This window comes from Hylobates moloch, unplaced genomic scaffold (genome assembly GCF_009828535.3).
Source record: "Hylobates moloch isolate HMO894 unplaced genomic scaffold, HMol_V3 SCAFFOLD_4, whole genome shotgun sequence".
Classification (NCBI taxonomy): Eukaryota; Metazoa; Chordata; class Mammalia; order Primates; family Hylobatidae; genus Hylobates; species Hylobates moloch.
The window spans coordinates 26,508,903-26,527,221 of NW_026652279.1; the positions used below are offsets into that span (position 1 = coordinate 26,508,903).

An 18,319-nucleotide genomic window follows, 5' to 3' on the forward strand; every position below is an offset into this window, starting at 1 on the left:
TGAGGAGTAGGGTTTATATGCTTAATGCCAATGACATAGAATCTTGTTTTCATAAGGAAGATGAGTACTTAACGTTGCTTTATAGATAAGAGTTAATAGTGGAAGTAATGGCTTACTGCATGTGGGGCACACCTAAAAGAATAAGCTACTTTAATGTACTTTTGAGGCTATTAGTACCTGAACTATGAAATCATCGTTTTTCAGGTGGGGATAGCAGTGCAACAGAAAGCTGGGATGAGGAGCTTTCTCCTTCCACTGTGTTGTATACAGCAACACAGCACACACCTACAAGCATCACCTTAACTGTTAGAAGAACCAAACCCAAGAAGCGGAAAAAGAGTCCAGAAAAGGGTCGTGCAGCACCAAAGACGAAGAAAATCAAGGTATGGAGGGTAAAAATATCTTAAATAGAAATGTCTGAAATAGCTTAAATTTTGGAGCAAGAATGCACCAAAATTCTTTTAAGAAGTTTGATCCAGGTGTTTGAAGGGCCACTTTTGTTCTACTTGCAAAAATCAGCTAATCTGTGTTATGTACATGTAGACCAACCTCTCTTCTGCCACACCATATCATCACCACTGGCTCAAAGTTTCTTCTACTCCAGTCCCCATCCCAGGTATGAAATTCCAGCCCTACCTGGCACAAGCCCATATGCGTTGCAGCCTCAAGTCTAGGCTTCCACTATCCTTACAGTATCTCCCCACCTCTCAACCCCAAAGTACAGTCTGAAACTCTTGTCCTGGTTACATGCCTCATGTCTTTGGGTTGATTGTTTTTCCTTGTTTCAAAAAAAATAAAAATCAGGAAACATCTCTTGAATGGTCTAGGCTTCCTCAGTGTCATGGTCACTTTCCTGTATTCTCAGCTAAAATGTCTATGGGAGAAACTTCTTCTGGTTTGTGTTCTTTCTTCCCCATCACAGCAACTTTGTTGCTTCTAGGTGACTTATTCATCCATCCCTTGTTAAGGGGATTGGTCTTTGTTTCCTTCTTAGTTTCAAAACTGGTAAATCTGCAACTTTAAAGTTTTTTTTATTTACTTTTTCTCTTAGTATCAGAGGTGCATATAGGATTTAAGAGATGCATGCTCTTCCCTGTTAATTACCTAGCTTCACAGTAGAAAGTATTAAAATTAGTCTCAGAGTTCATTGGCCTTGAGCTACCCCTATTCTTGATAATAGTTTGGGGAATTCCATTGTATTTTTTACCTAGAGAAAGGGGGACAGAATAGAACACTAGTTTGTGCCTTAATTTTAGTCTCAGATAGGTATAACTGTCATTCTTGGTACCAAGTTTTGTTTGTTCTACTTGTTTTCCTCCTTGGGATAGGCATTTCGAGAGGGATCCCGGAAGTCCTTGCGGATGAAGGTAAGGGGTAATCTTCGCTGATGCTGTGTTTTACTTCACTGTGATCTTGCATTTTGGTCAGCTTCTTTCCTGACATTGATGGTCTGGGAATCTTGGACTCTGCTTTTCATTAGTTTGTAGTTGTTGCCATTCAGTTTTCATAGAGCTTTTCTCCAAAGTAGATTTTCTTGGCCATTTTCTGAAATATTTTCCCTTTCTGTAATCAGCCTTCATTGATTGATTTTTCATTCATTGCTTTTCTAGGGGGTAAGTGACATTTTTCCAAACAAAATGAGGCTGGTGTGTTCTGTCACTGTGATTGAACTCAACTTTAGGAGTGGAGTTTTTCTGGTAATGATATAGGATCTCTTGTGCATCTACCCTAGCACTGTGTGGGCTTTAATTGCAGGAAGCTTGTATTATTGATAAGAATTACTGTTTTCTCTTAGCATATCTGCTTGGTGGAAAAGACTTAGGTAATGCTAGCGTGTTTCTTAAGACATCAAATAAAAGAGTTTATGAAGTATGATTCTGTAAAGAACTTGGAGAATAGAGCACGTATGTGGAATGGTTTAAAAGAACTGTAAGGTGCTGGTTGATTAAAAATAGCTTGCCAAAAAGATTATGCTGTCTGGTATCCTCCTTTACGTGTGTGTGTGTGTGTGTGTGTGTGTGTGTGTGTGTGTGTATGAGGAAAACATGCCTCCCAAATTATTACTGAGGGCTTCAAAGCATTTAATTAGAATTAAATTCGAGTTTATGAGTATTCATATTCCTAAATGATACAAAAGCAGGATCTTTCCTATTGAGAGTTATAGGTCATAAATATTAAAATCTTCAGTAAGGCCAGGCACAGTGGCTCATGCCTGTAATCCTAGCACTTTGGAAGACCAAGTGGATCACCTGAGGTCGGGAATTCAAGACCAGCCTGGCCAACATGGTGAAACCCCATCTCTACTAAAAATACCAAAATTAGCCAGGTGTGGTGGCAGGCACCTGTAGTCCCAGCTACTTGGGAGGCTGAGGCAGGAAAATCACTTGAACCCGGGAGGCAGTGGTTGTAGTGAGCCGAGATCACGCCACTGCACTCCAGCCTGGGCAACAGAGCAAGACTCCATCTCAAAAAAAAAAAAATTCAGTAAGGATAAGCTTTTTAGGATTGCTTTATGTGCAGCACCAGTGTGACTGGTGTTAGCAAAGATTACAGGTAGCACTTTACCTAAAGTTTGAAGGCCCCACTTAGTATCTATCTTTTTTTTTTTTTTTTTTTTTACGGGAACGCGTTCTCCCTCGCGGGCTGGGGTGCAGTGGCGCAATCTCAGCTCACTGCAAGCTCCGCCTCCCGGGTTCACGCCATTCTCCTGCCTCAGCCTTTCCGTGTAGCTGGGACTACAGGCGCCCGCCACCACGCCCGGCTAATTTTTTTTTGTATCTTTAGTAGAGACGGGGTTTCACCGTGGTCTCGATCTCCTGACCTCGTGATCCGCCCGCCTCAGCCTCCCAAAGTGCTGGGATTACAAGCATGAGCCACCGCGCCCGGCCAGTATCTATCTTTAAATAGACTTGCACGTACCTGTGAAAGAGTTGGGAGAGGACTCAGAGCTACAGAGCATCAGAGGCCTGGGATGTGTCTTGGAAGACAAATCAATCATTTCTTTGCTGGATCCGTGTCTTGCAAGTGGCCAAGTTTGCTTTAGCTGCCCCTTTATTTTTGTCTCATTTGCTTAGAGAGGGACCTTTTAGATAGACTTTGGAGGCAGATCAATAGCCCTAATCCTGGCTTCTAAATGCTTTTCTCTTATCAAGCAACTATCATAACTTACCTCCAGAAGCTCGAAACCTTTCGAAAGCTATAGACTGGCTTTACCAGAAAACTGCACATAAACCCCATATTTTGCTTACAGTTTTGGGAGGTTGACAGCCTCACAGGTGTGTTAAAATTTAGAAAAAAATATTACTAGTCATTTTGATTCTTTTAATTCTAAATTGAGTTATAAATTTTATGCTCAGAATTACTAGTTTAAAACTCCTCCAGTGATCCAGGTGGGAGCCATAAGAATTAGAAAAAATTACCATTTGGATTTTTAATACCAGTGTCAAGAGCATCTTCCCTACTGAAGACTTAATTGTAAATCAGGGTTTCTCAGTCTTGACACTGTTGACAGCTTGGACCAAATAATTCTGTGTTGTGGAAGGGACTGTTCTGTGCTTTCAAGATGTGAACACGATCCCTGGTGTCTACCCACTAGATGCCAGTAACACTCATGCACTCAGTTGAGATTATCAAAAATGTCTTCAGATACTACCAAATGTCACCTGGGTACAAAATTTCCCTCAATTGAGAACCACTACTCTAAACCCAACTGAGGTAGAGTCTCTAATGCCTTGAAGGATGGGACAGCAGAGTAAACACACAGTGAGATTAGTGAATAATGGCTAATACTGTGACAGAGGCTTCCAGAATACAGTACACTTATCAAGTCGTAAGTTTAACGATTGCCACTTAAAGCTGGGAATATTGTTTGGACACTGCCAATCCCCCTAGTCTGTAGGCTCCATTAAGCCTAAGGTTTTGCACTATTCTTTTGCACAACTGCTACTGATGTCAAGCAGGTGATACTCTGATGGTCAGTACGTTGGCCTTAGGTGTTTCTTTAGATCCCTTTGTTTATTGTTCAGTCTTTTGGACTCTAGTAAGAAATGTGGAAACAATAGTGTTGATTTTTTTTCTTCTATACTCCTGTTCCTTGCAGAAAGGATGGTAGACAATAATCAGTCAGCAACAGTGATGCAAAAGTGGTAAAAGAAAGTGTTGTGATAAGCATCAGTGTTTTCTGTGCCATTCATGGAAACTATATTTAATTTTGTTGTGCCTGTTTGCAAGTTTAATGTGGACATGGATTTTCAAGTAACTTTGGTACTACAGTGTCTTTTCCTTCTAATCATCAGTAGCATGACATCATCACTGTCAGTGTTTGTTTTGTTTTCTGATGGCACTTAAGTCTTGAACACCATGAAGGAGAACATGTATTGGGCTTACGCTTTGTCTCTGTAGCTCAGGCACTGTCTGCCTAGGAAGCCGTTCCTGAGTTGTAGTAATCTTTTCTCAATACTGTCACCATAGAGGGCAATGGTTTTCCTAGAGGAGTATAGCAAAGTATCTCTTAGACATGTTCTGTATTCTCCCTACCTACTCCTCTCCCCTCACTTCACCTCTTCAGATTATTTAGAATGTGGTAATTTAAATTGTTGAAAATAGAGTGTTAGAAAGATATACTCAAATAATAACTTTTTATATGGGTAGTAAGATTGGGATTGGATTGATGAGATTGATTAAGGTCACATGTAGGTTTAGAATGAACATGTATTATGAAAATAATAAGTGACACAAAAACATGCATTCTCCTGGAGAATGGTCAAAAAAACCAGTTTGGGCTAACACTTAACACAGATATTCAGTGAGTATGAAAAATTTAAGCAGTGATAAATTTGAGGTCTCTACTGTTCATTTTTATGAAAATTTTCTTATGAACTTGATGTCAGTCTTTTGATAAGAAAATTGATTTTTGTGACTTTAAAACGGTCATAAAATCACAGTGATGGGATGAAACTATGATCCAGATTAATTTCTTACTTTATAAATGGAGAAACTGAGCTTCCCCATTTAAAGAAGTTATTCAAGGTCTCACCTCTCATTGGTAACAAAAGCATGATAGAAACCAGATCCTCTGACTCCCAGTCCATTACTCTTTTATGCCACATCAATTGCCAAGTGATAAATTTTCCCTGGAACCCCAGCTTGTCCCACCCCCATTCCCAACCCTCTATTTATGCATGGACTTTACTAACCTCCCTGAATTTGTTTTCTACAGAATTCTTCCTCTGAAGCACAGAATTTAGATGAGAATACAACTGAGGGCTGGGAAAATCGGATAAGACTATGGACTGACCAGTATGAAGAAGCTTTCACTAATCAGTACAGTGCAGATGTACAGAACGCACTTGAACAACACCTACATTCTAGCAAGGAATTTGTGGGCAAACCTACTATTTTAGACACTATTAATAAGACTGAATTGGCCTGTAATAACACAGTTATTGGTTCCCAAATGCAGGTAAGCACCAAAGGGTTGAAGACTAAGTAGCTGAAATTTTTTTTTTTTTTTTTTTTGAGACGGAGTCTCGCTCTGTCGCCCAGGCTGGAGTGCAGTGGCGCAATCTCGGCTCACTGCAAGCTCCGCCTCCCGGGTTCACGCCATTCTCCTGCCTCAGCCTCTCCGAGTAGCTGGGACTACAGGCGCCCGCCACCACGCCCGGCTAATTTTTTTGTATTTTTAGTAGAGACGGGGTTTCACCGTGGTCTCGATCTCCTGACCTCGTGATCCGCCCGCCTCGGCCTCCCAAAGTGCTGGGATTACAAGCGTGAGCCACCGCGCCCGGCCGTAGCTGAAATTTTAAGAACCCAGGAAGAGGGTAATGGATTGGAATTACTGTTCCTTCCAAATGTACAAGGCCACAGAATAACAGATTAGCCAGGTGTTGATCATATGTAACCAAAAGTAGGTTATAACTGGAAACTATCTGGATACATATTTCTAAACTACCTTTATTAATAAAAAAAAAAAATAGATGAATTGAGGCTGTGTGCAGTGGCTCGCTCCTATAATACAACACTTTGGCAAGAAGCCAAGTTGGGATGATTGCTTGAGGCCAGCAGTTCAAGACCAGCCTGTACAACATAGTGAGACCCTCTCTTTATAAAAAAAAAAAAAAAGTTAGCCGTTGTGATGGTACACACCTGTAAGTCCCAGCTTCTGGGGAGGCTGAGGTGGAAGGATCACTTGAATGAATTTGAGGTTATAGTAAGCTATGATTGCACCACTGCACTCCAGCCTGGGTGACAGAGTCAGACCCTGGCTCTATTTAAAAAACAGAGAGAGAGATGACTTAGTATGGGAAATTTTATATACCCTAGGTAGGAATTATGTAAGATTTATAGAAAGTTAAGCATGTTCTTTCTCATCTTTATTTTAGAGATAAAGTCACTGAAATCTTAATCATGTATTTTTTTTTAATATTTTCTTGCCATTTCTGGGGAGGCAATTTCACTAGATGTGGCATGTCTCTTAGAAAAATTGAGCTTTCATCACATTTTAAAATTTCTCATCATTGATGTAAATAACATATACAGATAAAACCTGAAAATATTAGCATGTTTTCCTTAATTATGAAATAACTTGAGTGTCTGCCAAGGTGTTCTTGCTGTTGTTTAATGTTACTGCTCTGGTTTTACTCAGTTACAGCTGGGAAGAGTCACTCGTGTTCAAAAGCACCGGAAGATCCTGAGGGCTGCAAGAGATTTGGCTTTGGACACTCTTATAATAGAGTATCGTGGGAAAGTCATGTTACGACAGCAATTTGAGGTCAATGGGCATTTCTTCAAAAAGTAAGAACGTCATTCATTGAGCAGTGAGGGCTAAGGTGGACCTGGTGGACCAGTGTTGTAAAAATCATTCTGTTTGATAGGATGCTCTTGGGAGAAAAAAATCACAACTCAGATAAGCTCACGCCTGTCTGCTATTTGTAGAGAAGTGCAAGTAAATCTGCAAATTGTTTAATGTATAAAATGGTGACAGCTCCTTTCCAAGCCAAGCATTCCTTGCTTTGTGCTTGTTCTTTAATCAAAAGCAGACAAGCATGTGATGTTTTCCAAGTTCAGGCGTTGCAAAAGACTGCTGCTGCTTCTCTCAGCATATGCTTCATATTTGGAGTCATGGGGTGGCCTTCTTATTTGTGTTGAGAATTACAGGAATTTTAATTGTATCCCTAGACCATACCCCTTTGTGCTCTTCTACTCAAAATTCAATGGTGTAGAGATGTGTGTGGATGCCCGTACTTTCGGTAATGATGCTCGGTTCATCAGAAGATCATGTACACCAAATGCAGAGGTAAGATGTCTGTAGCAACTTCCCTTTGACTGGAACCATCAAATGACAAGCTTAGTGAAGAAGTAGTGTGAAAACTTCACTTAGATAAAGGTCTGTAGATAATAGTCGTGATATTTCATCGTGAGAGGTGAAAAACAAAAGTAATGGTGCTTTTATACTGACAAAATGGGAGCAAGGAAAGAATTTTCTTTAGAGAAGGCAGAAATAGAAAAGAGCAAGTTAGCATTTGCTAAGGAGAAAAAGCTAGACTGGATAAGAAAATCAAGTGTAGTTATATTAAAGAAATTGCCATACGGTGGAAGTAGATGTCGTTAGGCCTAACTAAGCTATTTGGTTGCGGTTTTTTTAGATTTTAGTAAGTAGTGTTCTATGAGAGGATCTAGACATTTCTAGAATTGATTACTCAGAGCAACCACATCAAATAAAGCAAGAAAATCCACAGAGCTTTACTTACTGGCTAAGGAATTGTAATTCTCTGGTGGAGCTGGAAACAGCTATAAGATGTGAAAGCGGCTGGGTGCGGTGGCTCATGCCTGTAATCCCAGCACTTTGGAAGGCTGAGGCGGGCAGATAACAAGGTCAGGAGTTCGAGACCAGCCTGGCCAACATGGTGAAACCCCGTCTCTACTAAAAAAAATAAATAAATACAAAAATTAGCCGGGCATGGTGGCCTGTGCCTGTATTCCCAGCTACTCAGGAGGCTGAGACAGGAGAATTCCTTAAACCCGGGAGGCAGAGGTTGCCGTGAGCCGAGATCACGCCACTCCACTCCAGCCTGAGTGACAGAGCAAGACTCTATCTCAAAAAAAAAAAAAGATGTGAAAGTAGAGATTTTACCCTGATTTCTAACATCTCAAGGTTTCTCTACATAGTTAAGAAAGTATTATAAATTTTCAAGCCAGTACAGTATAATAATTTCAAATGAAATGAAGGGGTTAAATAACAGATTACCATAACTCTAAATGGAGAGAAAGTATGGTTTTTTTCTCTCTTACGGAAAATTCATGGTCTTTATGAAAAATCTAACCAGAAGCCTTTTCACACAGGTGCGACACATGATTGCAGATGGGATGATTCACCTGTGCATCTATGCTGTGTCTGCCATCACCAAGGATGCTGAGGTCACCATAGCATTTGATTATGAGTATAGTAACTGGTAAGACCTCAGAAACCTTTCCTAACAGGAATATCCTTGTCTTACATATTAAGCTATTCACTCTATTTAAAGTCTGCTTTTGTTTCTTGCCTTTTCCTTTGTTTACTTAATCTTTTCATGACTAATGAATTTTCTGCCTAGAAATTGTAAAGGAAAAGACAGACAAGATTTTTTTTAGAGATATTGGATACCTTGTATGATACTGCTCACAAGTTTCCTGACAGAAGTGTTTTCGCTTATGCCTTTTTAGCAAGAATAGCAAAATGGATATATATATATATATATGTATGAGACACTCCTGGAAATTACAATAGCATCCTGTTGTTATGCACAGAGTACTTATGTCAGGGACCATATAGAATGAGAATTTAGGCCAGGCGCAGTGGCTCACAGGCCTGTAATCTCAACAGTTTGGTAGGCTGAGGCAGGCGGATCACGAGGTCATGAGATCGAGACCATCCTGGCCAATGCTGAAACCCCGTCTCTACTAAAAATACAAAAATTAGCTGGGCGTGGTGGCACATGCCTGTAGTCCCAGGCACTCGAGAGGCTGAGGCAGGAGAATCACTTGAATCTGAGACGCGGAGGCTGCGGTAAGCCAAGATCGTGCCATTGCACTCCAGCCTGGCGACAGAGGGAGACTCCATCTTAAAAAAAAAAAGAGAGAGAGAGAGAGAATTTAATATGTTATCTCTACTATTAATTTGTCAATTATACCGTTATAAAGCTAGGGGTGAGATTTAAAGATCCACCCTATCCACAGAAACCATGTTATCTAGCTGTATATGACAATGCAGAAAACCATAAATGGCAATTCATAGATGAATATGTGGTGGATTTTATAAAGTATATGCTTTTTGTCCCTTGGTCATTTGGGGCAAAATAGAGGTTATGTGGTAAAGTGATGTTTGGCCCAGGTATAAGGAAAAAAGATGTTCTGCTTAATTCATCAAGGAAAATAAAAAGAAAAGGTTTTAAGAGGTTTTAAGAAGTAGGGAATTAGGTAAAAGTGAGGACATGGTAATGGTGGGCACAAGATGAGTATGGCCACATCAGCCTTTATCATTGATAAACTGCCTACTAAATAGCCAATAAACCATTGGGGGGATTGAATTTAGGGAGGGCTTTCTTTTTTTTTTTTTTCCACTGACCATGGAGTAGAATTGGGGTTACACAGAGAAAGACAGAATATTGAAAGTGTTACGTCAGGCATGGTGACTGATGCCTGTAATCCCAGCACTTTGGGAGGCTAAGGCTGGAGGAACACTTGAGTCCAGGAGTTGGAGACCAGCCTAGACAACATGGCAAAACCCTGTCTCTGCCGAAAATTAAAAAATTAGCTGGGCGCGTAGTCCCAGCTACTCAGGAGGCTGAGGTAGGAGGATCACTTGAGCCCAGGAAGCAGAGGTTACAGTGAGCTGTGATGCACCACTGCACTCCAGCCTGGATGACAGAGCGAGATTCCGTCTCCAATAAAAAGAAAAACAAAAGTATTTATAGGACTCGCTAATGTCTCTGTTTAACTTATTCAGAGACAGTATCAGAGGAAGTTACTGTACTAATAATTTTAAGAGGGTGAATGGATAATGTAATTGAATTTCAAGGGTACTGAGACAGGCATTTTGGTTGTTTCTTTGGAGCAGTAATTATAAAGTGGACTGTGCCTGTCACAAGGGAAACCGGAATTGTCCTATACAAAAAAGGAATCCTAATGCTACAGAACTGCCACTCCTACCACCTCCTCCAAGCCTACCCACCATTGGAGCAGAGACTAGACGTAGAAAAGCACGACGGAAAGAGCTAGAGATGGAGCAGCAGAATGAGGCTTCGGAGGAAAATAATGACCAGCAATCACAAGAAGTTCCAGAAAAAGTAACTGTATCCAGTGATCATGAGGTAATTGCCCATGGTCAAATGATGATGCTATGGCATCAGTCCTCCAAAGGAAGAGGAACCTGGGTTGCCACATGGTTTAAGTAGGGGAGCTATAGTAACACTTAATGCCCTTTATATCAATGTGGGTGTATTGTGTTCATACATTTGTTTCTGTTTTACAAAGTCAAAAACATCCTTTGCTGGTTTTGCACCAGAGAATAGGGGTTATCATCTGTGTTTACCATGTGGCCTCACATGAGTTAACACTTTAAAGCACTAGAGATTGTTATAGAGAGTTTTAAGCTACCAGAATAAAACAGATTGATTTTTTCTCAGAGCTTGAGTACAGCTGAATATTGCCTCTATCTTAAAGGAAGTAGACAATCCAGAAGAAAAACCAGAAGAAGAGAAAGAAGAGGTTATAGATGACCAGGAGAACCTAGCTCATAGCAGGAGGGTGAGTACTGTCTGACATTCCTTTGCTCCTTCTCATTCCTGCTACCTCCATCATGTGAACCTCTTCTGTTCTCTTGACTTTGTATCATCTCATTGATTTGACCTGGAGGTTATAATTTGGGCTTTTTCCATAATAAAGATTTTATTATAATTTTTTTATTTCTTTTTCTCTATACACACAGTAGTTTTCTAGTGATTATTATCTAGTGATGGTTTTAAGAGGTTTTTTGTTTTGTTTTGTTTTGTTTTGTTTTGTTTTGTTTTTTTACTAACAATCTAGTTTCCGCCAGGCACGGTGGCTCACACCTGTAATCCCAGCACTTTGGGACGCCGAGGCGGGCGGATCACGAGGTCAGGAGATCGAGACCATCCTGGCTAACACGGTGAAACCTCGTCTCTACTAAGAAATACAAAAAATTAGCCGGGCGCGGTGGCGGGTGCCTGTAGTCCCAGCTACTCGGGAGGCTGAGGCAGGAGAATGGCATGAACCCAGGAGGTGGAGGTTGCAGTGAGCGGAGATAGCACCACTGCACTCCGGCCTGGGCGACAGAGCCAGACTCCATCTCAAACAAACAAAAAAATCTGGTTTCCGAAAAACTGGTTGGTCAGAATCAAAATGTATTATAGTTGGTTTGCTCTGAATTAGGAATTTGCTAGGTTTGTGTGAGTTTTGAAGTTTTTTTAAACCCTTTTAGTCATATGAACTAAAATTTTCTACTTTTATGCTGAAACCAATCCTGTGTGTTTATGACCCTGTCACTTTTTTTTTTTTTTTTTTTTTGAGACCGAGTCTTGCTCTGTCACCAGGCTGCAGTGCAGTGGCACAGTCTCAGCTCGGCACAATCTCAGCTCATCACAATCTCTGCCTCCTGGGTTCAAGCAATTCCCCTTCCTCAGCCTCCCAAGTAGCCGGGATTACAAGCATGCACCACCATGCCTGGCTAATTTTTTGTATTTTAGTAGAGATGGAGTTTCACCATGTTGGCCAAGACGGTCTCAATCTCCTGACCTCATGATCTTCCCACCTCAGCCTCCCAAAGTACTGGGATCACAGGCGTGAGCCACTGCGCCCATCCTATTTTTCTTTCATATTAAAAAGTTTCAAAATAACTGACCCTTTTTGAAAAGTTTATGTTTGACCTTGCCTTTATTTACAACTATTCCCCACATTTAAAATGAAATATTTTATTTTTAATCTTGTGTTTTCCAAGTTATATGTGTCATCTTACTGGTAGTTAAATGAATTTCTATAAATTTCCATTAAAAATACTTTTATAAAGGCTATCCACTCGTCCTCATTTGAAGCTTCCTTCTACACCAATACTATTTCTTTCTAGACCAGGGAAGATAGAAAGGTAGAAGCCATCATGCATGCTTTTGAAAACTTAGAGAAAAGAAAGAAGCGGCGGGATCAGCCCTTGGAACAGAGCAACTCTGATGTAGAGATTACTACAACCACCTCAGAGACTCCTCTTGGTGAAGAGACAAAAACTGAAGCCCCTGAATCTGAAGTTAGCAACTCTGCTTCAAATGTTACCATCCCAAGCACCCCACAGAGTGTTGGTGTGAACACCCGGAGGTCTTCCCAAGCAGGGGTAAGAGCTGAAAAGACTTCAGCACCTTTGCTCATCCTCACCTTTGCTAATGTCAATTACCTAACTTTTGGAATTTTTAAAATCAGTATTTTCAGCTTTGCTCCATATCACAATAAATAAGGCCATTAACTGCTTAACTGGAACCATTTCATTGGCCTATTTTATAAATGCTTATTAGAAATAATTAACGCAAACATTTGTCCCTAGCCTTTTTAGCTCATTTAAGTGTATACATTTTTGTATTTAAAAATTAGATTTTAAATTAGTGTTTCTAATCCTTATATTTTTCATCAGTAGACATTCTGCATGCTTAAAGTGAATAGGAAATTAGACTGTTTGCTGATAAAACATTTCTGGTAAAGCATCTGACCCTATTATTGCTACAGGATATTGCTGCAGAAAAACCAGTCCCCAAGCCACCTCCAGCAAAGCCTTCTAGGCCCCGGCCGAAGAGTCGAATTTCTCGGTACAGGACCAGTTCAGCCCAAAGACTAAAGCGTCAGAAGCAGGCCAATGCACAGCAGGCAGAATTGTCACAAGCTGCCTTGGAAGAGGGAGGAAGCAACAGTTTAGTAACTCCTACTGAAGCTGGAAGTATAGACAGTTCAGGAGAAAACAGGCCATTAACAGGGTCTGACCCAACTGTGGTGTCAATTACTGGATCCCATGTCAACCGTGCTGCATCTAAATACCCCAAAACCAAAAAGGTAAGTCACAAATGCATCTTGTATAAGTCCAGTCTGGCAAGGGCTGTCTTAGTGAAATGAGAGGACCTATAATCCCCAGAAGAAACTAATCTCAATATTACTAGATTGAAAGTTCTAAAATGCTTTGACACAAAAGGCTGGAGTCATCCTGCTACCTGTTTCCTTATTTTTAGTCAGCTTAAATCACTGGTAGCTGAAATTATTCCTCTCTTAGTGGGCATGGAGAGGGTGAAGGAAGATATCCTTGTGTTCTGGTTGCCCAATTCATACTTAACTGCAGCTGCTGCATCTCCTTCTGTCCTAGTTTCTAGATGACGTTTGTCTTTCTGAACTACACTGCTACCTCTTGATTTATAAACTAATGATCTCTTTTTTACCTTAGTATCTAGTTACAGAATGGTTGAATGACAAAGCAGAGAAGCAAGAGTGCCCTGTTGAGTGCCCTTTACGTATCACGACGGATCCAACTGTACTGGCAACGACCCTAAACATGTTACCAGGTCTTATCCATTCCCCGTTAATTTGCACCACCCCCAAACACTACATTCGCTTTGGCTCACCCTTTATCCCTGAGAGACGTCGAAGGCCCCTTCTGCCTGATGGCACATTCAGCTCCTGTAAGAAGGTATGTCTGTGTTTTTGTGTGTTTGTTGTGTTTGCGTGTGTGCTTTATTTTTTTAAGCCTAAGATTCCTGTTATCATGACATAAATAACATGTTCTCTAGATAGCCACTTTGCCCATGTGAGTTTATAATGAATTAGTTGTTCAGCCATAAATACTAATTCATCAAGAGTCTGTGAGGCTGTGGTGGAATGAATATATTGCATTTTTGGTGCTCAGATTTGTGACTGGTCACTGATGTCTCTTCTGAGAACCCTTGAGGTTCCTGAATGAGAGCACACAGCAGTGGATGACTGGGTAGGGACGGATATGTTTTGTGTGTGCTCATGTGATATGGGTTAACATGTCCATTTATGATTATTGTGTGAGATTAGGCCCTGGGTCCTCTAGAACACTGTTGCATAAATGAAAAAAATTAAATTGTGTTTTGAATCAATTCAACCATTGTTATCCACTATCATCACTTGAAGGAAATTAGAGGAAAAATCCTATTGTAATTGGCATAATTCCTGTTCCTTGATCAAATGACAAGTCGGACTGTTTATTCCAAGAGAATACGGAATCTACCCTAAAAGACTCTCTTTCCCTCTCTGTTTCTGCCTCTTTCTCCTCTTTCTAGTTACTTACTGTTTTTGGATCTAGTGGCAGTAGCGTTTGGTGGTGTTTTTGGAATGCTCTTTCTTAATTCCCAGAAGCCCTGCATATTTTCTAAAGGTGTCTCTTAGGAATAGATCACTCCCTCAGATCTATGATGTCGTTTTCCGTGTTTCTAGAAGTATAGGATACCCTTTCATTTGGTCTTCCTTTGAGGTAGAGTCTGTTCCCTGGAACACCCTTTTCTCTTATCCTCAGATCTGGATTCAGGCTGCCTTCCTCAGTGTCTGCCATTGCCCTCCTCCACTGGCATCACGTACATGAGGATGCTGCATGTAGATTATTTGATGTGATGAAGTCTCCAACTCCAGGCAGGTCTTCCCTGACTCCTCCAAACTTAAAGCTTTTCTCTTTCTCCAAAGAACAGAAATTATTTCTCGGGGGGAGGGGGGCGTGAAAGATGAGCCAAAGTGGTGTGGGATATGGAGGGGAGGAGGGCAATAGGAATCTGCAAAAAGGAAGGACACTACTGCTGAATGAGCAGCACATTGCAGAAAGTCTTTTCCTAATTGCACATCTTACCTAAATATTAGAATCACTTATTGGTTTGTTTGAGGAAACCCTCGTAGAACTCCCAAAGAGAAATTTGACCATTTCTAAGGATGTTAACTGTTGAAGCATCTTATCAAGCCAGGTCGTACAATCTCCTATTTTGGTTCTTTAAGGAGTGTAGGCAATTATTTATTACAGATGAGTAATGAAGTCTGAGCTGCAAATAATATGAACTAGGCTCTTGAATTGAAATTCCTTCTTGATAATTCTAATGCTGGCTTACAGTTTTTCTGTTTCCATCTTTTCCAACTAGCAGAGACTTAGGAAAACCAAAAACGTGTCTAGGACTATAACTTCAAATCTGGTAGAAAATGCATTTCTTTAAGCTTTTTTAACCTGGTTCTGCTTTTATACTTGTATCTGTAGCACATCCTTAAATTTCTACGGGCAACAGATAGAAATTCCATTTAACACAAGTCCGTGTTATATTCTCCAAGTGTATCTGACTATCCTTAATCTCATTTATACAGGCTCTACTCAAGCACTTTTATCTATGTATAATGGTTAGTCTTTAGGAAGAGTTTAGGCTGCATACACAGGATTATCATAACAAGACTATTTAAATAGGATCTTTAAAAACTGTTTAAGTTTAAATCATTGCTTTATTGTGTGCTGTTCACATATCAAGATTCTATTTTTTAAAATACAGCTTTTTATGAGGCAAAATAAAATAAAATGGAATGTTTTAGCTAGAATTGAACTTGGCTTTATGGCAGTGAAGAAGAATTCTTAAAATTGGTTAGAAAGGACTTACCTAATGCAGAACCTAAGAACATTTTCATTATTCAACAAAATTGTAATAAAATTCTGAAAATCCCTCAGAGTATAAGTTAATCAGATAGATGAGAAAACCTTCCATGGGATTATTTAGAACAATGTGTATTTCTAATAGGCTCACTGTTTCATATCTCACTAAAGAGGTAAGGGCCTGGCCTCGTAAGTTAAAAGCTTACCAGTATAGGACAAATTAAAGTTGTATCTGTATAGTTGTACTCAGATTCTTATGCTACTTATTTTTATTTTTATCATTATTATTTTGCAACTTCTGAAAAGAGGAGGAGTTCAAGTATTTGACAGAACATTTTATGATATCCCTGGAGTTTCTAAATTGAATCATAGTTTTTAAAAAGCATTTTACATTTTTCAGATCCTCAGTTGTTATTTTAAAAACATTTATAAGTGGCCAACAAGGCTTTCAGTAGTGTTTCACCTTGTTCTCTCTAAACTCCTCTTCTAAACACATTGTGTATAGGGCATTTGGTCTCCAGACTTCTTAGAAAAACCAGTCTGACTGATGCTTTGCATTGATAATTAATATTTTATTTTATACACTGGAGCAGTATCTGTAGATCTCCAAATAAAGCATTGAAATTTAGTTGAACCAGGACTCGTTGAAAATCTTCTGAGCATTCAGTACTGTACTATAAGCTTTCTTCACATACATTATCTCACTTACCATTCCTGAAATTGGGATCATTGTCCTAAATTTATATATCCAGAAGCTTTGTCTCAGAAATGTTTGGTAACTTGCCCAAAGTGAAGCAGCTAGTAAGTGACACAGCCAAATTTCTTCTGTTTGGGGGTAGTAGGGGTTCACAGGGTCTCACTGTTGTCCAGGCTGGAGTGCAGTGGCATCATCACAGGCTCACTGCGGCCTTGACCTCCTGGGCTTAAGTGGTCCTCCTACCTCAGCCTCTCATGTAGCTGGGACCACAGGCACACCACCACGCCTGGCTAATACTCATATTTTTTGTAGCGACAGGGTTTTGCTATGTTACCTAGGCTGATCTCAAACTCCTGAGCTCAAGGAGTCTGCCCACCTTGGCCTCCCATTCTGCTGGGATTACAGATAGGAGCTACTGAGCCCAGCCTCACAGCCAAGTGTCAAGCCAGGGCTTCTGGACTCCAAAACCTGTATTACTTCCTTGCCCTTTCCCCATAATAATGAGACCTTTAAAATATTTATCCATCTTGAAGCCTCCCAGAAAACTCCTTTGCAATATACTTTAATAGAGTTTCAGAGAAGGGAGAAATGTTCTTTTGATTTTAACAACTTGCCGAGTAGGTGCATCTAAAATTAACTTATTATCCATGAGGTTAATTGTATCTTGTTAGATACAAACAAATGTCCATGTTCCTTTTTTATGTGAGTCCTGAAATATTGTAAAATTATACAGCAGAACCTGGAGGAGTAGGTTTGATCATATTTGCTGTGTTTCACCTCATAGCTAACCATGGTAGCATCTTTCTTCTAGAATAGTCCTGTTCTGATTTTATGTTCCCTTTTTGTAGTCATCAGATCCAGAATGTAAATTATTTTACGAGTACATCTACTAGACCCTGGAAATATTAAAAAATTACTCAGATAGGAAAGCTCAGTGACCCCAAATGATTGTTTTCTGCTTTGAAAAGAAAAACTTAAAGGTGGCTATAACAAAAGATTTTTCACTCCTGAGCCTAATTTTTCCATTTATAAAATGAGTGCTTTGAACAAGATGACTTCTAAGTTCTCTTCTAAGCTTTAAGGCTATATGTATGGTTCTGACAATTCATCTTTACATCAATATTCTGTATCTAAGATAGTTCATTCTTCGGATTTTTTATTTTGTTTTTGTGTTTGCTTTTCAGAGACCTGGTTGTATCCTAAAATGTTTACGTGATTCAAATTACCATTAAGAGCTCTTTTTTATATCCTTGTTCACTCTTCCTTCCAAGTGTTTACAGTTTTAGTTTTGCTTTCATTTGGCCAGCCACAATGACGTTTATATGATGTAAGATTTCTTTTTTTTTTTTTTTTTTTTTTTTTGGTAAAATTTTTGTGGATTATTTCCTAGGTTTCTAAGAGGGAAAATCTATGAGAATTGCTCTCTTTGGCGAAGAGAATATTTACTTACCTGTAATACATGTTCTCTAAAGGTATAAATTATAATAATTCACCTTTGCTCTTCCTATTGGGGGAGGGTCTTACTCAGAAATTGATGTTTATCAAAATTCGATCTGTCTTATGTCAGGGCAGGAGAGCCACAGAGTGGTGAGCAACCTACAACTGTATATCTTAAGAGAACACAATTACAGGTAAGAAATTTTCTCTCTTCCACAGGATGCATAATCTTACCCTAATCTTTGCAGGTTTACTATCTGGCCTAAATTTATTTCTCGTCAATTTATTCTAATCTTTACTACCAAAAACTTGTGACTGATAGGTCTTCTTTTTGACTTTTTCCCTTTTTTTGATTTCTACTGAAGTTCATTTTGTGATTTGCATTACTCATGCATAATTTAACCAAACTACTTGTTGGAGGGGGGATTCCCATAGGTTGTTTCATTTGAAATAAACCTTTTGGAAACACTTTTGGTACCTGTAGTGAAGAGCTATTAATCCTCATCCAAAATCTTCCTGTGAATCTT

At 39.7% G+C, this 18,319-nt stretch overlaps 1 protein-coding gene across 21 annotated transcripts in view; it reads left to right on the forward strand.

Annotated features, from left to right (window-relative positions):
* Nucleotides 1-18,319, forward strand: part of SETD5 (SET domain containing 5) — an 81,002-nt gene that overhangs the window by 37,980 nt on the left and 24,703 nt on the right. For 16 of the 21 annotated variants that reach the window (XM_058437206.1, XM_058437214.1, XM_058437215.1 and 13 more), the window contains 11 exons: nt 205-383; nt 1,329-1,367; nt 5,219-5,461; nt 6,644-6,792; nt 7,177-7,294; nt 8,341-8,450; nt 10,094-10,346; nt 10,699-10,782; nt 12,119-12,376; nt 12,763-13,083; nt 13,466-13,708. In XM_058437206.1, coding sequence (XP_058293189.1) covers nt 205-383; nt 1,329-1,367; nt 5,219-5,461; nt 6,644-6,792; nt 7,177-7,294; nt 8,341-8,450; nt 10,094-10,346; nt 10,699-10,782; nt 12,119-12,376; nt 12,763-13,083; nt 13,466-13,708 — 1,997 coding nt within the window. The remainder of the gene's footprint in view (nt 1-204; nt 384-1,328; nt 1,368-5,218; nt 5,462-6,643; nt 6,793-7,176; nt 7,295-8,340; nt 8,451-10,093; nt 10,347-10,698; nt 10,783-12,118; nt 12,377-12,762; nt 13,084-13,465; nt 13,709-18,319) is intronic. The other 5 variants (XM_032149596.2, XM_058437213.1, XM_058437216.1 and 2 more) reach the window with 1 other exon arrangement.